Source organism: Chrysemys picta, chromosome 16 (genome assembly GCF_011386835.1).
Source record: "Chrysemys picta bellii isolate R12L10 chromosome 16, ASM1138683v2, whole genome shotgun sequence".
Lineage (NCBI taxonomy): Eukaryota > Metazoa > Chordata > Testudines > Emydidae > Chrysemys > Chrysemys picta.
The window spans coordinates 30,454,423-30,474,714 of NC_088806.1; the positions used below are offsets into that span (position 1 = coordinate 30,454,423).

The 20,292-nt window shown below is 53.9% G+C and overlaps 1 protein-coding gene and 1 long non-coding RNA gene across 4 annotated transcripts in view; one reads left to right on the forward strand and one right to left on the reverse strand.

Annotated features, from left to right (window-relative positions):
- LOC103305908 (uncharacterized) overlaps window positions 1-13,625 on the reverse strand; it is a 335,760-nt gene extending 322,135 nt beyond the window's left edge. For both annotated transcript variants that reach the window (XR_010592996.1, XR_010592995.1), the window contains exon 1: window positions 13,243-13,625. This is a non-coding gene — a long non-coding RNA (uncharacterized LOC103305908). The remainder of the gene's footprint in view (window positions 1-13,242) is intronic.
- On the forward strand, window positions 10,400-20,250 carry LOC101932618 (stabilizer of axonemal microtubules 1-like). Of its 2 annotated transcripts, XM_042851845.2 has the most exons (10): window positions 10,400-10,594; window positions 11,384-11,490; window positions 11,585-11,721; window positions 12,110-12,326; window positions 12,620-12,742; window positions 15,102-15,327; window positions 15,865-16,012; window positions 16,962-17,147; window positions 18,336-18,478; window positions 18,610-20,250. In XM_042851845.2, exons 1-10 carry the CDS (start codon window positions 10,548-10,550, stop codon window positions 18,707-18,709), a joined length of 1,434 nt encoding a protein of 477 aa, XP_042707779.2. In that variant the 5' UTR covers window positions 10,400-10,547; the 3' UTR covers window positions 18,710-20,250. The 2 variants fall into 2 exon arrangements, with proteins under 2 accessions (XP_042707779.2, XP_008163769.2); XM_008165547.4 differs by lacking the exon at window positions 10,400-10,594 and having other exon boundaries at window positions 10,637-11,490.
- The last annotated feature ends 42 nt before the right edge of the window (window positions 20,251-20,292 follow it).

The window sequence follows — 20,292 nt, forward strand, 5'->3', positions numbered from 1 at the left end:
CCCGCAGCTGCTGTGCAACCCAGGCAGGCCTGGCTCTGCAAGTCAAAGTCATCTTGTTAGCATCTCCCTGCTCCTGGGGAAAGCCAGCGCAAGGAAGCAGCGCCCTGAGTACAGGGGCTGCCTGGACAGTGCCAAGCCAGCCCGCTCCTCCTCCTCACCTGAGAGTTGGCCCTCTCCTCCCAGGTCGAGCCCCGGGGGCTATCGCTGGAGGGGGATCTGTGCAGTCAGTGTGCCCCGTGGTGGCCTCCTGCCCCACCTTAAAACAGCCTTGCCCTGTCCATACACAATCCCAAATGCTCCAAGGGGCTCAGGACCCTCCCCTTCAGCCCCATCGCTGGGAGGTTCCCCATAACCCACTGGTGGAGAAGAGCCAGAGAGCCCCAGGCTCCAGCTCTGTCCCTAGCACCGGGGACAAGCTTCCCTACAGCCGCCCTCCTAGTCCTGACAGGGCTGAGGTGTGTGGGGGGAAAGACCAGGGCAATCCAGGCTCCGTGGGCCTTTCTCTGCCGAGGTGGCCAATGGGGGGCCCATGTAACCTGGGACACATTCACTGGTGCATTTATCTTCTGGGCTGAACCTAGTGTCTCCCAGATCTTCCCACCTCCACCATTGGCATAAAAAAATCTCTGCATCCCATTTCCTCTGCTCCCAGCCCCTCGCCAGCGGGACAGCATCAACAAGGAACATCCGTGCCCGTAGCAGAGCATGCTGTTGCCCGGAGGGACACCTTCAATGGTTCCTCTCACTGCCCAGACACGGGGCGGCTTGTTCCAGGTCCTGTCTTTTGCAGCCTACAAAAGGCACTTCCGCAGTAGAGGGTTCTGTGCACACCACCTGGCCTGTCTCTCTGTCCATCCATCATCCATCTGCCCTCCCCTAATCTCAGCTTCTTCTGCAGGAACATAGGCAACAGAAGATCCTCTGGCCCAAATAGGCACCATGGCTGGCCATGTTGGCAGAAAGACCAGAGCCAACTTGCCTCTCTGAGCACTCCCCTTGGCACGGGGTTGAGGTGCATCAGCAAGGGGGTGGGTGGGACCCTTGCCTTGTTCATCCTCAGTCCATGCTGGCCTGGGCAATTGGTTTGTTACTGCAGAGTTACGTGGGAGCACTGGGCTTGCGGGTGGGGTATGGCAGGGCAGCTGGTGATTCCTTCTCTTCTAAAGGCACAACCCCGGCTGTGCAAGTCGTTGAAGGGGAATTCCTATCAGAGTCTCAGGGACTTTGCAAAGAGACAGGACGCAGTGAAGGCAGGGACATTTTGGGGCCAATCAACCCTGACTGAGCCCTTGAGCAGCAAAGTTACCTGAAGAGCGTTTGACTGAACGGAGGTCTCAGCTTTGAAATTCACGCTTCACGCTGGCAGCGGCAGCGTCCAGGCTGACACATCTCCCCCATCATCTGAAACCCAAACGCTGGCCCGGCCTGATCCCGGAACCGCACAACTGCTGCTTGGCTCCTACGCGTCATTTGCTAATTAAGTCCCCTAATGAGAAAATCGGGATTCAGGAGCTGGCTAAGCAACGCTCCTTCCTACACACGCGCTACATGCGGACTTATCACTAGTCACAGGATGTTTACAATAATTTTTAATTTGTGCAATTATTAATCATTTTTCTATCTGCCTAATTTGCATAATAATTAGTCTGCTCAGCGTTTGCCATGACTGTGAATGACAGTGTTTTAAATTAAATTAAGATTTTAATTTTTTTTAAGCTAATCAAAGTCGCCTTGTGACGCCAAGACCGAGGCCGCTGCCCTTCTAGAAGCAATAATAAAAGGGATCCAGTCCTGGGCGCTCTTTGCTTTATCCCAGAGGCTCCCAAGGCATTTTACAGCCTCACGGCAGCCAACAGTGCTGAAATGCAGCTACTCTGGAGTGGACGCTGGCAGCCAAGCAGTACACAAACCAAGGACCCTCTTACAAGACACCCTACAGGGATTCAATGGCCTTTTAGAGGCCTCCTGGGCATGACGCAGACATAGAAAACTTCATGGAACGTGGCAGGATTAAGGGCCAACCCCAGCCTGATGGGAACCTCTGGATGTGTTGAACATGAGGGGCTAGACGCTTAGCCAGGGTCATTGGAATGCTCTGCGGCTCTGGATTCCCAGGGCTCTAATCTTTGCCACCAGTCCAGCCTGCGCACATTCACATGTACCCACACGCCATTGGGGCACAAGCCCTATTGTCTGGGCTGGGGAGAGCCAGTGGTGAGCCAGCACCTGATGTACCATATGTTAGTATCTAGGCTTGTTTGTCGACCTGAGATAAAAGTATCCAAAAGTCAACCCCAAAATTCTCTCTCTTATATGAATATGTGTGAACAAAGGACAGAGACGTGTGTTGCTTCTGCCTGGCCAGATGGGTTTGCTAGTATAATGGGAAGTGATAAGGGATAGAACTAAAGTGTTACAGGGAATGGTGGGAGTGTAATATGAGCATACAATGACAGGCTGCCTGGCTCCTTTCTCAAGCCAAGGTCAAGCAACCAGTCAGGAGGGGTGAGGGGATATTGGCGGGGAGGCATAAGAAACACTAAAAGCTAAAGAAAAGCCTGACCTTGGCCAGACACGACCTCATTCCTTACCCTTCCCTTAGGATACAAAAGAGGAGTGGGACGAAGACCCCAGACTCACAACCCTCCAAAACGGAACAGAACCATAAGTTATAAGGGGCGTGACTAGGGGCAGGCACTGGAGGTATATTTGTGCCTGCTAAGGAGGAGGAAGTGGGAATGGGGACACAGGCAAGGCTCTGCAGCATCAGAGCTGGGAAGGGAACACTGGGAAACCAACTCTGCCAGTGTGTAGAGCTCTGGACATGGTTGCTTGGAACTAACCCCAATAAACATCGCATTGCCTGCGCTTCAGACTTTCTGTCTGTGTGACAAGAACCAGGGGAGGGGGTGAAGGGACAGTCCTCTAACACCGTACAGCTCCCAGCTCCTTGTTCTGCTTTAGGGATTTGACCCAATGCCCACTGCAGTCAATGGGAAAAACCCCATTGCCATGTGATGCACTCACACCACCACAGACCTCCTCCTCCATTGCAAACCCCTCCCAAGGAAATAGCTTACCATCCCCATCAGGGAGTAGCTTACCATCCCCATCGCCAGGATAGCTCACCCACCTCCTGTGCCTCCGGAGCGTGGAGATGGTGGACATCTGCTTGCCTGGCTGGCGGAGCAAAATGTGCACGTCCTGTCCAAGTGGGAATCCTAAATGTTACCAAGCCAGCCATTCGTTAGCACAGCGTCTCTCTTTAAGGCTCATTAGAGCCAGGTTTTTCCACAGAGCGTCCCGGCAGTCTACCTGAGTCCATCCATTTACATTCCAGCGTGAGCATGTCTCTGGCCTGCATCCGGATATCCTCCGGCAACTGCCATTCAAGGTGGTCATCCCATAAACATTTACCAGGCAACCACTTTGCAACAGCTGGTGTCGTTCATCCTACGGCTAGACGGAGCTAGGAATGCACACCGTGAAGCGTGGATATACACAGCCCCTGGGAACAACGGATGCTAGGGTGACCAGATGTCCCGATTTTATAGGGACAGTCCTGATATTTGGGGCTGTCTCTTATACAGGCATCTATTACCCCACCACCACCCATCCCAATATTTCACACTTTCTATCTGGTCACCCTAATGGATGCAGACACAGTGAAGCACACAACAGGGACACACAGGGCCGGCTTCAGGCCAATTCAACCAATTCCCCTGAATCGGGCCCCGCGCCTAAGAGGGCCCCGCGCCCAAGCCCCGGTACGGTGTACTGGCAAGAGCAGTGCGCCGTACCGGGATGGCCCAGCTTCCCCAGGGGGCAATTTATAGGGCCCAGGCCCTTTAAATTGCCACCAGACCCCCACTGCTGGAGCCCTGGGGTAGGGCTGCGGGGCTCTGGGGGCTATTTAAAAAGTCCGGGGCTCCCACTGCCTCTACTGCCTCGGTCCTTTAAATAGCCGCCGGAGCCCTGCCGCTTCCCCTGGGCTCCTGCGGCTATTTAAAGGGCTGGGGCGGTAGAAGCAGGGGAGCCCCGGGCCCTTTAAATAGCCCCCAGAGCCCTGGGAGAGCGGGGGGCTCGGGGGCGATTTAAAGGGCTGGGGCTCCAGCTGCCTCTGCTGCACCCCCTGCCCGCACCAGCCCTGAACCCCCTGCCCTGCTCGCAGCCAGTCCCTGTCTCCAGCCAGCCCTGCACCCCCTACCCGCCTCTAGCCCCGCCCCCCCTGCCCGCACCAGCCCCGCCCTCCCTGTCCTGCCCGCACCAGCCCCGCCCTCCCTGCCCTGCGTGCAGCCAGCCCTGCATCCCCTGCCCACAGCCAACCCCTGCATCCCCTGCCCACAGCCAACCCCTGCTGCACCCTCTGCCCTGTCTCCAGACAACCCCTGCCGCACCCCCCTGCAGCCCTGCCCAAAGCCAGCCAGCCCCATACAACCTCTGCCCACACCAGCCCTGCACCCCCTTTCCTGCCTGCAGCCAGTCCTGCCGCACCCCCTGCCCTGTCTCCAGCGAACGACTGCCGCACCCCCCTGCCTGAAGCCAGCCAGTCCTGCACTTCTCTGTCTCCAGCCCTGCCAACCCATGCCGCACCCCCCTGCAGCCCTGCTTGAAGCCAGCCCGCTCCACACATCCCTGTCTCCAGCCAGCCCCCCACCCCTTGCCCTGCCTGCAGCCAGACCCTACCTCCAGCCAGCCCCTGCCCTGCCTCCAGCCAGCCCCATGTCCAGTGGTGCCCTGCAGTTCCCAGGGCAGTAACCCTGCACACCTGCTTCAATGACGGGGACAGGGAGCAGCTGGGACCCACACATGTGCACAACAGGGTGACCAGACAGCAAGTGTGAAAAATTGGGACAGGGGGTGGGGGGTAATAGGATCCTATATAAGAAAAAGACCCAAAAATTGGGACTGTCCCTATAAAATCGGAACATCTGGTCACCCTAGCACACCCCCAGAGAGTGGCAGGGACCCACACATGTGAAACGGAGCTCATTAATAACCGATCAATAGCATATATGATGCAATGTACATAATATATAATTTTATTATTTATATAGTTATGGAAAGTAAATAATACATGGAAGAAATGAAAGTTTTGTTGTTTTTTTAAGTCATCCCTGCCAGGGTCCTGCCGAAAATGTTCGAATTGGGCCCCGCACTTCCTAAAGCCGGCCCTGGGGACACACACAGGCTATGCATGCCTAAAACTACTATAGCACACAGGCACTATGCACGCAGCAACACAGCTGTTTGAAGCAGGGACCCATTAGTGATCGGTTTCTGCACAATCTGATCCGACTTCCATTCTGCTCTGTAGCCCAGCACCTCTCTCTCAGATCAGGGGCTTCGGACAGCAAAATCTAGATCCAAAGCATGTGGGTAATGTAAAAACAGAACTCTGCATCTGCAAATAAAGAAACAGCAGGCCGCTCTGATTTGCATAGACCAACCCATAATGCTTTGTGGCTTTTCTGGGGGTGGGGGGGACATCACACACCTGAGGGGGAAATGTGGGGAGCAGGATTCACAAAGGATACAGCGGGTGTGCATGATGATAACACAACTGCCTCAATTCTGGATCCAAATGTCCCTGAAATCCAGAGGTGATTGGATCTAGGGGCTGGTTTGGGACCCAGCCCTGCCCTGATTCCAGCCTGACATGCAAGATCTGGACACTTTCCTAAGGACACCACATTTAAGGTACCAAAGGGCCAGCTGCTGCAAGCTCCAGTGAGGAAGATGGCAGGGTGTGCGTGTGAAATCTTCCCTCAAATGATCCCCAGGCCCCCGGCTGTATTAGCACTAATTAAGCACAAACATTAGCAGATCTGTTCGGTGCCACCTGATTAATGACACTGTCAGGCGGGAGTTTTTCACTCTCTGAAGGCAAATGACCTGTGATGTCAGCTACCTGGTAATGTGTTAGGGGAGCGAAAGTCTCCTGGGAGGGCCGTGAACCTCCACCACTCCTGCCTGGCAGCTCTCGGGCAACAGCTTCTTGCTCATGCAGGAAGGGGTCACAAGGAGAAGCCAGAGAGCTGGAAGCCCATCGCTGCCCCTCCCAGCACAGCAGGTGTATGGATACTTACAGCGATCATGCACGACTGGTCTGAGGGCTGGTGGGAAGCCTTGAGTCAGGACTCCTGAGTTCTAGCCCTGGCTTCACCACTGATTTTCTGGGTGACAAGTCACTTCCCCTCTCTGTGCTAGAACCCTGTGACCTGACCTGAACCCAGCCACAAGTGTTGAGTTGGGCGAGAAACAACCAGACCCTCTTAGGGTAGCTTTCCTCCTCCTGACCATGGGAGGATAATGGGAAGCGATAAGGGATAGAACTAAAGTGTTACAGGGATTGGTGGGAGTGTAATATGAGCATACAATGACAGGCTGCCTGGCTCCTTTCTCAAGCCAAAGTCAAGCAACCGGTCAGGAGGGGCAAGGGGAGGTTGGCGGGGAGGCATAAGAAACACTAAAAGCTAAAGCTAAACACTAAAAACCGGAAGGGCAGCACCTCTCGCTCTGGAGGGAGCAGGGTACACAGCTGCACCGATCCCAGGGGCAACTCATGACCCCCTCAGGCTCAGGTGGGCTTAGGTCCAGGTCAGGCCCAAGCAGACCACTACTCTGTGCCTCAGTTTCCCCATCTCTAAATTGGAGATAATGCCCAGGAAGTGAAAGCCTATAAAGCCCCCTCAGTCCTTCCCAGGATGGCCAAATGCTGGACACCAGGGCCCTGGAAGTCGTATTTTTAAATAACGTCATGCCAGTTGTTTGGGGAAAGGTCCATGGTGCTGTGGGGCCTGGCCGCCCTGCACAGAGGAGCTGTGTCCCCCACCCCCAAGCTGTGGCTCTGGGGCTGGTGAGACGCTCCAGGCCAGTGGGGCCAAGGGGCCAGGGCTGCAATGACAGACTCTCAGTCACCCTCCATTCCCAGCCCCTTGCAGGCCCGGGGCACGGATAGCTGGTGTCACAGTGCCCTCTGGCGGCTGCCCGCAGCACTTCGCTATTGAGGCTTTATAGCTCTGCACCACTAGCTAATGAGCGGGGAGCCCGCTCGGGCGACCCGCCTCCAGCATGGGGAGCCAAGGTCATCTGTGAGGGAAACCGCCCAATGCAATAACTGGGGCCTGGGGTACTTGGCAAGAGCTACATGGGGCCCGCGGAGACCGAGCACTGATAGGGGTCCCAGAGGGAACCGGGCTTCAAGGAGCCGCATCCCGGCTCAGAGGGAGCAGAGGCCTCAGGCGCCCCCCACACACACACACACACACACACACAGAGGAGAGAGGCATCTCCCTGCAGCAGCCGTTGTTACTACTTCTCTGGGGCAAGGAAACCAATGGGGGGGGGGCGGAAAGCAGGGTTCCTCATCCCCCAAAAGCAGCCAGGAGAGCGCTTGGCCCAGAGGAGCAATGCACGCTCCACCTGTCTTGCAGCCCCCGCCCCCCCAAGCACAGTGCACTGGGTTCGGAGGATGCGCCTGAAGTGTTTGAATGGGGATCCCTGTCCCGACGGAGGCTTTCGGAACAAGCAGGGCCCCTTGCTGTCAGCATTTTCCGCCCCCACAAAGGGATAATGCCCCCTCCTGAGCTCCTGTCTGGGGTAGGAGTTGCATGGGGCCTCCTGTGCCTTCCTTCACCCTGGGGTCAAACCCCTCTCCCCCCCCTCTCCCCCCCCCCCCATAACAGCCTGAGAAAGGTGATGGGACAGGCCTATGCACATGTTGGAAACCCCTCAGGCAGCAACTGTCCACTTCTCAGTGCAAGTTCCCTCCCTCCCCTCCCCAGCTCAGCCTGGCCTGCGGGCGGAGTGGTCCCCCTCCGGGCCCCTGATCTGCCATGAGATACAGTCACTGAGCCCTGCAGCAACCCCAGCCTTTAGCTTCAGCACCGGAATTAACAGCTAGTGAGGCCAATTCCTCAGTGCCGGGGAGAGAGCGCCATGAGGGAACTAGTCCTTGGTCACAAAGCCAGCTGGAGTCCAGAGAGATTTCAGGGGCTTCCCTGGTTTTTCTGGCTGCATCATTTAATACTTGAGTCATCTCCTGAAATGTGTCCCGTCCCTCTCGCATCACACGCTGGTTGGCTGCTGACAGGCCATGCACACCGCACAGCCACTTGTGAGGGCTGGGCTGCATGTGTGTGTGGTGGGGGTATTATTGTGGGGCTATTATGGTTATACAGCAACCCCCGTTGGTTAGTGTAGGATCCTGCCTGGCTACTGGGCAGCCAGGACTGGTTTCAGAAATGCTTAGAAAGCCAAACAAATCAGACAGAAGCTGGGAGGTGAGACTGACATTCTCCCTCAGCCCTGAGAGGGCCTGAAATTAAAGCTTCAGAGTAACAGCCGTGTTAGTCTGTATCCGCAAAAAGAAGAACAGGAGTACTTGTGGCACCTTAGAGACTAACAAATTTATTAGAGCATAAGCTTTCGGATGCATCCGAAGAAGTGGGCTGTAGTCCACGAAAGCTTATGCTCTAATAAATTTGTTAGTCTCTAAGGTGCCACAAGTACTCCTGTTCTTTTTTTGTTGAAATTAAAGCAGAGATGTGTCTCTTTGTGCAGCTGGAATTGGGTATTTCCTGCAGCAGGGAGTGGGTGGTGGTGGGGGGACTGACCCCATTACACTTTGGGCAGGATCAAGTCACAACAGCAAGTAAATTATATAGACACAGGCTCACCAAACATCATTACAGGAGAGGAGTGGGCAGCTCTGGGCGGGTCAGCAGGACTCAACTGCTCCTTCACCTTCACAGGACTCGTAAGAGACCAACTCCCAAGGCAACTTGGGGTTTTTTAATGAATTTTGCTGGGAGTTTGGTAAACTCCCAAGGGACTGGGCTCAAAAGGGTGGGGAGAAGGAGAGAGACGACCTAGTCTCCAGGGCTGGAAGGGAATGGTTTTCTGTTCTGTTTGTTCTAGGATCCAGTCCAGTTAAGTAGAACAGCAAATATTGTAAGACTCATGATAAAAATCTGAGAGTTGGCAACACTGTAAATGTATTAGTAAAAGTCCCAAGCCTGGGAGTCAGGTTATTAGCCAAGGATCTCAGTTTAAGAAAGAAAGAAAGCTAAATTCCTATTGCTCATGGGATAACCTTTGTTACCTGTAATCCAATCTCATGGGTTTTTGGACCCTGACTCATGATTTGTGAACCCTTTGGGCTGGTGATGCTGCTAATACCTGTATTTTAAAAGGGCTTTTTAGGTTTAAAAAGATGCATGTCTCTTTAATAGTAACAGTCTGTTCGGGTTTATACCATGCCCCTCACCAGGGTATCGGAGAGCCTCCCACAGCACCAGAGCTCTCTCTACAAGCAGAACTGGCTTGGTGAGATGGCTCTCTCTCACACACACAGGCAGTGGCCAGTTAATTGTCTCCTTATTAACCAGCAAGAAGCAAATTCTTCTGCATTGTTCCATTAACATCTGCCAGGACCGTTCAACTTGTTAATGAAACAGTGCTTCGAACAATTAAATGACTGATGACACTCAATTAACATGTATCAGAGGGGTAGCCGTGTTAGTCAGGATCTGTAAAAAGCAACAGAGAGTCCTGTGGCACCTTTAAGACTAACAGATGTATCGGAGCATAAGCTTTCATGGGTGAATTGCATCCGACAAAGTGGGTATTCACCCATGAAAGCTTATGCTCCAATACATCTGTTAGTCTTAAAGGTGCCACAGGACTCTCAATTAACATGCTGATTGGCCTCTCAGCTAATTGGCGCTGGCTTGGCCTGCTCCTTGTTGGTGGCGACTTCAGCCTTGAACGGTTCCTCAGCAGCTCCGGCCCCAGGGTAGCGGTTGGCCGGATCAGGCAGCTTCCTGCAGCCATGCCCAAGAGCTGGCTCTAGAGATGCCAGGCACTGTGCAGACTGCCTTGAACGGTACTGGCCAGGGGCGATCCAGAGTCCCCCAAGCCTGTGGGACGTTCTAACTAGCATTAGAGAGGCAGTGTGGAAGGTACTGGACTGGGAGTCAGCAGCCCTGGGTCTAACCCCAGCTCTGCTGGTCAAGTCACTTCTCTTTGGGCCTGTTTTCCCCTCCCACCCTTTCACTATGCAGACAGTCCCTTCCGCAGAGCTCACCGGGTGTGCACAGCACCCAGGACCTTGGGGCCCCAGCCTGCGAGTGACTGTCCCCTGCCAGAGGGCTGTGTACTTTCCCTTGGTTGTTAGCGGCCCTGCGGACAGCCTCTGCTGCTCCTAATCCTCTGTCAGTTACAAACCTAGCCTGGGAAACGCAGCACCCTCCCCTCCTCTAAGCTCCTGGTAACCTGGCATTCGTGGGGTTGCTAGAGCGCCATTCACATTCAAATCACCCCTGGGTGAAAGGCAGGAGACCAGGAACCATAGCAACCTGCAACACACACTAAACCCCTGAGCTCAGCCCAAACGGAGACTCCTTGGAGCCCAGAAGTAGCTGCTCGGAGCGCTCCTGGGTCCGTACTGCCAGCCCCGTAGCCCGTCGTCTCCCGAACCAGACACTGCCTCTCACGGGGGCGGAGGGAATCCCTCCGCCTGCCTGACCCACAAAGCCTGGGAGATGGAATCCCTGCGGTTTGCTTGTCTCTGTGAACTGTGCGACTGTGGGTAAGTGAGCGCTCGAACAGGCACAGAGACATACGCCCTTATTTATTTTTGCTGAAGGCTTCTAGAGCAAGACTGGATTCGTTTCGCCTTTCCCCCCCCTGCACACACCAGACCTGATCTTAAGCAAAAGCTGCTGGCACTGAGTTGGGCAGGCGGGCTAAAAGCCATGGGCAGCGGAGAAGGACAGCCGGCTGCTTTATTTCTCTCGCTCTAGGTCTCTTTCTCTCTGCGTTAGTATGGAGCCGTTTTAGAAAGAGCTATCATCACTTGTACTGCTGTGGAAACCTAGAGGCATGAAAAAGTCTCTGCCCCACAGATCCTCCACATGCGTGTGCATGGATATATTCTGTAGTGTTTACCCACGGCCCTGGGGACTTACAGGTTTTAACCACCTCTTTACAGAACATGACAGGGGCCTGCAGCCGTGCCCTGAGCCATGTTGCTAGCGGGAGTTGGGTAATAACAGGCGGGGGGGGGGTCATTTCACAGTATTTGGTAGCTTCCCGCTCCTAGCTCCACCACAGGAGAGATCTCTTCCTCCTACCAATTGCATCCGTCTCCCCAGAAGCTCTGAGAGACGCCGAGTAGAGGGCAGCAATTCTCAGGGGCCCATCATCCGACTGCCCAGCACCCAGCTCCAGGCGAGCAGACCCGGCCGCCTTGGCGGTCACCTCCCCTGGCTCTGATGGCTCCCCTGAGGCACGCGGGCTGGATGTGGAGAAAGTTCCCAGAGGGGAGGGGGGCCCGGTTTCGGTTTCTCTCTCTCAGCTGCTTCTCTGTCACGCTCAGTCGACACAAGCGCCACAAGAACTGCAAGAAGCGGAGCAGGCCAGCGCCTCAGGACTGCAGGAGGCCCCAGCTGTCCCATTACAAGGCAACTTACACCCAGCCACCAAGTAAGCGAGGGGAACCAAAGCAGCCTCCCTTGGGAGCGTTTTACACATGCCCCGTGCGCCTCCCGGTCACCTCCTCACTCTTCCTGCCCTCCAGACGTGCATCCTCGAAGCAGCAAGAGGCCGCTCCGCACCCCTCCACACCCCAACCCCCCGGCCATGGCCTTCAGCACCACGCAGCGGGCAGAGTTCATTCCCTGGGAGCTGGGCCAGAAGACCAAGCCGCCTGTCCAGGTAATGCCAGCACCGCAGCCGATCCAGGCTAGGCTCCTGCCATCCCCCTCTCCCGAGGGAGAAAGGAGAACCCCTCTCTCCCCACCTGCCCCCTTGGAGAAGGCCAGGGGTCTACCCCACCCACACACCTGCCATGGCAAGGCCTGCAGGCCACGGGGGCTCTGTGAATTAACCCACCCGTCCCCCCTCATGTGGGGAGGTGCCCTCTGCGTCTGGGCACTCGAACCCAGTCAGCGCCAACGGAGGCTGCGCTGCGCTGCCTGCTCTCCACTGGGGCAGGGTTAGCGCCATGGGTCGCTCCCTGGGAGCGGCGTGGGCCCAGCAGCCCCACGGGGAGGAGACAGGCTGACCTCTCTAGCCCCGGGCACGGGGCGGTCATGTTTTGCAGGAGGCGTATCAGTGCCCACAGGAGCCCTTCCAAAGCCAGAGTCTGTACCGCCTCCACTTCCCGCCCAGGGAGCCGGTCGTGACCACCCTCCGGCGGCCCCCGACTCCCAGGCAGCCTGACGGCTCCGGCTTCCCCCACGCCACCACCACCAAGGAGAGCTACAAAGGATGGCGAGCGGAACGCCCAGCCTGCTATGGAGAGCCACCAGCCCTGGCAGGTACAGCTGGGACCCGCCCCCAGGCTGAGATCAGCCAAAGGGGCTTCATTAACTTGGGGTGCCCCCATTCCACGTGCCCCATCCCTGAGTCCTGGATCCTGATAGTGCCCTGAGGGCTCACCGGCACTACGGGAGCCAGGAGGGGCTCGCCAATGCCAGACACCGGGCCCACAGTGCCTGAAGCGGGGCTGGGTTGTGCTGGGCTCTGTGCCCGGGAACATGCCCGAAGCCCGGGCTTCAGCCTGGCACGCTGGGAACACTGAGCGGCACCAGCCCCGTTCTCTCCACCCTAGGCGCTCTCCTGTCCCCTGACCGGGCAGCCGAGATGGAAAGCACCACGCAGCGAGAGTTCACTGAGAAACGCATCCCCAAACCGGAGCTGGTCAAAGGCCTCCAGGCTCAGCTCACCATTGAAGGTAACAGAGAGGATGAAAGCTTCCAACCCCACCCCGGCAGCACGCAGCCGCCCACGCTGGGTTCCATTCGCTATTGGCGTCTTAGCAATCCCCTCTCCCACCCGCGCGAGCGTTTCAAGCACCGCCCTCCTGGTTTTATTGCTTCATTCCGCTCACCCTCCCTCTGCAGCCCTCTCACCCAGTAGTTCTCAAACTTTTGTACTGGTGACCCCTTTCAAATAGCAACTCCCCCCCCCCTTAAAAAGTGTTTTTAAATTTATAACACTATTATAAATGCTGGAGGCAAAGCAGGGTTTGGGGTGGAGACTAACAGCTTGTAACCCCCCATGTAATAACCTCGCAACGCCCTGAGGGGTCCTGACCCCCAGTTTGAGAACCCCTGCACAGGCCTGTCCCCCCCTCATCAGTGCATAACAACATCCTCCTGGTCTGGGTTAGAACCCCGTCCCCAGGCCCACTAGCCCCTCCTGGGCCCACCGCTGGTTAGCGCTCGTGCCTACCTTCTTCCTGAAGGGCTGCAGGCAGCTTCACCCCAGCTACCGCCTTTCTCCAGGCCCTTCTCGCAGCGGCCTCGCCAAGCCTGTCCCAGCTCCTCTCTCCTGGGTTCCTCCCAACTGCGTTCTCCGCTCTCTGTGCAGCCAGCTCCAGTCCCCCCCACAGCTGGGACCAGTCACTGGCCTCGCCTCCACATCACCTTCAGCTGCCAGGTCACAGCCAGGCTCACCCCGCTCCCTTAAAGGGCCAGCCTGTGACCGGGCCCTTTTCCTCTAGCCCAAGCGGCTCCCAAGGTGAGACGGTCTAGGGCAGTGATGCTCAACCTGTGGCCCAATCAGCACCGAGCTGCGGCCCATGTGACAGCCTCAGGGCCATACAGGTAGTATTGGATGCGGACCACAGTGATGCTCAGCCTGTGGCCCAATCAGCACTGAGCTGCGGCCCATGTGACATCCTCAGGGCCATACAGGTAGTATTGGATGCGGCCCACAGAGATAAATAGGTTGAGAACCACTGGTCTAGAGCAGAGGTTTTCAAGGGAGGAGGGGGTGTGCTGAAGTCTTCCGGGGGTCCATCAGCTTATCTAGAGATTTGCCTGGTTTTACAACAGGCTATGTAAACAGCACTAGTGGAGTCAGTACAAACTAAAATGTCAGCCAGACAATGACTTGTTTATGCTGCTCTGTGTATATGCTGAAATGTAAGTACAATATTTATATTCCAAGTGATTTATTTTATAATTAGTGGTAAAAACAAGAAAGTTGGCCCCTGTTCAGTACTAGTGGGCTGTGACACAGGTGTATTTTGTCTGATTTTGTAAGCAAGTAGTTTTTAAGTGAGGAGAAACTTGGGGGTAGGTAAGACAAATCAGACTCTGGAAAGGGGTACTGTAGCCTGGAAAGGTTGAGAGCCACTGGTCTAGGAGTACATCTACACTGCAAGCACAGGGATGATGGGGGGGTGTGGGGGGAAAGCTGGTACAAATTACTGGGGCCTGGCGGTCTAGAAGGGGCCCTGGGGCCTGGCTTCCCCTCCTCCCCCTGTTGCCTTACCAGGGCCTGGTGGTCTGGAAGGGGGCCTGGCTTCCCTAGCTTCCCCCTCTCTGCCCCCTGTTGGCCCTGTTTAGCCAGTCCACCCTTGCTGGGGGGGCCTGAAAAAAAATTTTCACTAGGACCCAAACCCACTCTGAGTGGCCCTGTGCAAGCGGCAGCAAGTCTATGGCCTGGGGCTCGTGTTGGGTGCTAAAAACAGCTGTGGGGAATTTGCAGCTCGACCTCTGCCACTCACCCCATTCCCTGGGGTTCTGAGCCCAAGTCTGAACAGCTCCACATTATTCTTAGCACAAGCCCTGAGGACCCAGGCTCTGAGACTCCCTGCCCCTTGCAGTGTAGACCCCCCCCCCAGGAGGCTGGTCACGGCTAGGCGTTCTGATACGACGCCGGAAGTACAGGATGGGGCTGTGCCGTATGCAGGAAGCAGCACAAAGTTTCAGAGACTTGTGAGCATGGCAGAGCTGAGCACACTGGGTGGGTGGGCTCGTTTCCATGTCATCCCTCAGCTGCCAGCCCGGGGGCTGTCTGAGCGCTGAGACGACATGGAAAGCCTGGGCTGAGCTCTCCCTGGGCTACTTTCCAAACCAGAGCTGGGAAAAGCTTCCCTATTCTCTAGCCTGAGTTTGAGACCCGCTGGAAGATGTATCATTTATTAATCTGGCCTAAGACAGGGGACGCTCTTGATTTCTACAGCCCCTCTCAGTAGGGCTGGCAAACCAGCCAACCCCTGCTCCTATAGATGGGGTAGCCCCTCCAAAGACTAACCCCCACCCCCTCGGCATGGGGCAGTACATTGCTTTCTGTTCTGCTAGGTGATCGTGACATGACGACAACCCACCAGAGCACCTACCAGTCTGTGCCCTTGGAGAAGCGGGTAGCCCAGTCACGTGGTAAAGGAGTAGTGCCAGCAGGGAAACGAGCCCAGGTGGAATACATGACCAAGTACCAGAGCGATTTCCCAGCATGCAGCTTGTTACCTGCACGGATTCAGCCTGCTCAGCCTCCTCTGGACAACCTGGCAATCAACCAGGGCTTCAGGTGAGTGCAGCCATCAAGTAACCCCCTGGGCAGGGCTTGGAATGGGGGAACTCCAGGCAGGATGAGGGGGTTGTCTCAGCATTGCAACAAGGGGGCTGTGGATCCCTGGGACAGCAGAGCAGGTGAGCGGAGCCTTTAATAGAGAGTTAGCACAAGGGCCTTCCCCTCCTCACAGTCTGAGGAAGGCTGCCTCCAACCCCAGCAACAAGTTTTGGGAAGAGGAAGGAAACATGCTTTTGTTCCTATAAACAACATTGCCAAGGACTTTGAGATCCTCAGGTGAATGGTGCCTGGCAGGCAGACCTTCACTGATATTAACGCACACGCTTACCAAACGCAGTAGCTCAGTGTTGACCCCATTTTACAGATGGGGAAACTAAGGCATGGAGCAATGAAGTGACTTGCCTGAGGATGTACAGAGAGTCCTCGGCAGGGCCATGAATAAACTCCAGGAGATGCTGCAGTGATGGCTGGGGATGCAAAGCTCTAAAACACCTGATTCACCTCACCGCTGAAGTGTGTCCCTCTTCCACCCAGCACAGATTTTCAGACGGTGCAGAGGGAAAGCTACCATGGCTGGGACACCCGCAGATACCCTCGTGCCTGCCCCATCAAGCTGAAAGAGGAGCTGGCAGACTTGGGGAAAGAGAGGGATGGAAAATTCAGTGGAGACACTGTGACCAAGGTAATGGGAAGGGAAGGAGAGGAGGGTTAAATGGAGATAAAGGGACTCTGAGCACAGTTAATTTCAGTGAATGAATAAAGATTCTCACTCACACAGTGGGAATAAATCTAGTGAGTAGAGCACAAGGCCTAGGAGTCAGGGTGCCTAGGTTAATTCCCAGCTCTGCCACTGCCTTGTTTTGTGACCTTGGGCAAGTTTCTTCCCCTCCTGTCTGTAAAATGAGAACAGTAACACTCCTTTGCCCCATAGGCTGGGAGGCTTTGAAAATTAGCCAGTGTTTGTAAAGGGATAAAAGGGTGTGGGCCACGCAGTTCCCATTGATGAATTGCTTGGAGATTCTTGGACAAGCCATGGCAGAAGTTCAGGATATTATATTCTGCATTCATTCAATAAGTCAGTAATTCTAAACCAGGGTGAGGTGGGGCCAGTATCTGGGCACCTCTTGGCTTTCGTGGTGGGGGTGCAGTGGCTGCTTTGTGTAGCGTGGACAGAGAATCCCCTATTGCAGTGATCCTGACGGGGGGGGGAAGGAAGCTAAAGAAAAAATGAGACTGAGGGAACCCTGCCTGAACCCCTGCCCCTAGGTATCAGTGTCACTGTCCACGGTTTTGTCCTGTCCCTGCATGGCAGAAATGGGCTGGCTCCCTCTTCACCGGTGTCCTTGTGACCCAGTAATAAACCATTGGTGTAAAACTTGCACTTGGCCATTCCACTCCCAGCTCCACACCTGGAACAGCAAGCAGCATTTCCCACCGCCACGTTCTCTACGTACCAAGGGACAGACTTTTTTTTTTTTTTTTTAAAAGGAAGAGAACTCTGCAGTGTTCTCGATGGGAGCTACAAGGTGCAAAACTCTTTTGAAAATCTGGCCATGCCTCTCTGCAGTCTAGAGGTGAAAAGTGCTATAAAGAGCTTGTGGTTGTTCTGACCCTCTCGTGTCTCTTTCCAGCTCTCTTACCCTCCTCTGCCCTTGGACAGGCCTCCGGGGACTATCCAGTGGCCCCCCACAGTGCTGAGATCCCTCCCTGCAAAGTTTGACAATTCCACAGCCCATAAGTTCTTCTTCAGAGAGTGGAGAGTCCAGCCCCGAATCCGGCAAGGTGACCCCCATGATGGAGTCTACATCCGACCTCTGGTAATACGATGGGGGCAGGAGACCACTCCTGCTAACTGTCTGGCACCCTCACACAACACAGACGGTCCTGTGAAAGCGGAATACATCCAAGAGCCTCAGCACAGCCTTGTACACCAGACAAATTCCACAGGGTACCACAAAGACAGAGGCCACTGTCCCATGAATGATGTGCTTGAGAGAACAGCAGCCAACTCCTATTTCAGTCAGGGTCGTAGCATGACAGGTGCTGCATGGACTCCCCAGGCATGTAGTCCCTGCCCTGCAGAGTTTATTATCTGAATAGACGCATGGGGAGAGGGGGATTTGAGAGACAGGCAGCATAATGGATGCAGGTATCCCCTTTTAAAGAAGACGTGTGGCACTAACATGATGGGAGGTGAGGGAGTTGTTACCCAGGGCAGATGTGTAGGGAGAGGAAGCTGGTGGGCAGGGAGTGAGGGAGGGGAACAGGAGCTTGGAGCAAACATCCAGTGAGGAAACAATGACCAGAACAAAGACAGCCCTCTTGCTGCAATGTGTAGTGGGGTGAGGGGGGGGGGGAGAGAGAGGAGGCTGGAGCTGGGCACCCTGCTGCTGCTGCTACCAGCCAGTGTAGGGTCCTCTACTGCTCCCCCCAGGAGGGGCACAGCTGAGACAGCAACAGGTGGAGGAAAGCAGCCCTTAGACTAACGTTCACCAAGTTAAACCTGGGTATTTTGAATACTCCCCTGGCAGCACACATATGCTACCTTATGTCCCAGACCCCCTAGCAAACAGCATTCAGGGACATCCAGAAACAGACGGCAGAGTCCAAACCGGCCATGTCTGTCTGCCCCCTGTACAGCCCTATTGTATATTTACAAGTGCCTTATCTCCTCTGTTCTTTTACATTGGCAGTGACAGAGAATCTACAACTGACCGCGGCAACAACAGGGGAAAAACCCCACTTCCTTGCTCACACACTTTAATATTTCCTAAAAGCAATTTCCTATTTTTCTCCAGTTCTTTCTTTTTCAAATGTAATTACCTCTGGTCCATATGCAGAATGGAAAGGAAGCTGACAGATTGCTGCGATCTCTAGTTAGCAGTTGGCTCATGTTTAATGTAGGCATGGCTGGGGCAGGGGGCGCTTTGATAGCGTCTCCTAACACCTTGCAGTGTAAAATACCAAAAAAAGGGACTGAACTCTGTGACTGTTTGGATTTCTAGGCCAAGTTTGAAAGCCAAACTACCACACACAGCACATTCCTGCCCCAGAGAGCGGAGAAGGTGAAGAACTGCAAACCAGAGCAGAAACCCATCCGAGCACAGGGAAAGCAGGATTTCTCCACCATCCACAGGGAGTCTTACAGGTACAGCTTCTATCTCTTTCGGTGATCAAGTCCAGGCAGGCCATGGCAACATTCTGATTCCTGCAATGCAACTACGGCTCCGGTTGCACCAGTCAGACACATAACTGGGTTCTCAACACTTTCTTTTTCAGGCCTATCCCACTCCCAGTCTGTCGTTTGCAAATGTACTTGATCCAGCAACAGCAGCAGGGAAGAGAAACAATGAATTCTCTTGTGCCCGTTAAAGCCTGATATGCAGTGTGGATCCAGGTCCCTCAGCCAAATCAACTCTGTCCCCAGAATGCTAATGGGCAAACCATTACTAACTAGACAATTTGATAAACTGTTTTTTGTGCATCTTAGCAACATTAAAATGGCATCTAAAATCTCTGAAACTTGAGTGCCTACACTGCAGAGGTGTGATTGCAGCTCGCACAGAAGTACTCACACTAACTTTAATCTAGCTACCATGGCTAAAAACAAAGATGCAGCAGCACAGAATAGGAACCCAAGTACATAGCAAGGGTTCTCGGCAGGCTTGTACAGCCTGCATGTCTTCACTGCCTTTTAGCCAGGTTAGCGAGATTCAAGCTAGCGTGGGTAAGCAATCACAGTGCAGACACATCCTAGAATAGCTGCTGTTAATTTGGGTGTTGTGCATGGATGTGGTGGTTGTTTAAGTTACAGCAATACAAAATGTAATAGCTATTGAAATTATTCAATAATTTGTACCTAATTTCATTGTATTTCCTGTTTGTTTAAGGATTCTGTAGGAATGCTACCATTAATATTTTAACACTAGCTTTCAGAGTGCATTAGTCTATTATTTTGCATTTTATTTTAAAGATAATAAAAATTGCTTGTGCTTAGTGTTAGCACTTAAATGGTCCTGATTAGACGGATGTGCATTCCTCAGCAAAAGGAGTGTTCCCAACTTTCTCTCTATCTGAAGAATCCCAGACAGTAGTTTTCTGCAAGTCTGGAGTAACAGAGGAGCACTAGCAGCACGTGACTTATCAGAAAAATCAGATGACAAAAAAAAATTTACATAATGTACCTCCCATAAGGCTTTATAGAAATATGCTTAGAATGTGTTTTATGCTACATATGCCATGTAACACATTCAGTAGATCATAACCTTTATGAAGATATATTAATCCTCTTTGCATGCATGTATCATTTGAATGTTGGCTGTGCACTGGCTTGATGTCTAAATAACCTTAGTAGAGCATTTGGTCAGTTCCTGGAGAAAGGAATGTTGAAATTAAGTACTTAATGAAGAAACACTTAGACAATGGATCTTGGAATGCTCCAATCCACATAAGATGTCTACTCGAGGACATTCAGGGTAGCATATAAACAATGGATGCTACCTGTAAAAACTGAGTCATGCAGGGACATGTGACTTGCCCAGGTGGTTCCTAAACTCCATCTTGGAGCTGGACTTTGCAGAGGAGTGAGGAGGGGGGTCTCCACCCACAAGAGTCTATTTAAACCCCTGGGAGACCTCTCCATTTTTGTCTTCGGCTGGCTAAAGAAAGAGCCTCTCCACCCTTCAGGACACTTGAAAGAAACTGGAACAAAGGACAGTGTGCAAGGGGTGTGAGTGATTGCTGGACCCAGGCTAAAAGGAGTTTAGCCTGTAAAAGGGAGCATTCTGTATTCAGTTTGATTAAACATAGATTTGTGCATTTTACTTTATTTTGCTTGGTGACTGACTTTGTTCTGTCTGTTACTACTTGGAACCACTTAAATCCTACTTTCTGTATTTAATAAAATCACTTTTTACTTAACTCCGAGTATGTATTAATACCTGGGGGAGCAAACAACTGTGC

Coding starts and splice junctions, on each gene's coding strand:
- LOC101932618 (XM_008165547.4), top strand. CDS start 11,280: ATGGCTCCCCTGAGGCACGCGGGCTGGATGTGGAGAAAGTTCCCAGAG. Junction 12,327..12,619: donor AGAGCCACCAGCCCTGGCAG/GTACAGCTGGGA, acceptor TCTCCACCCTAG/GCGCTCTCCTGTCCCCTGAC. Junction 16,013..16,961: donor GTGGAGACACTGTGACCAAG/GTAATGGGAAGG, acceptor GTCTCTTTCCAG/CTCTCTTACCCTCCTCTGCC.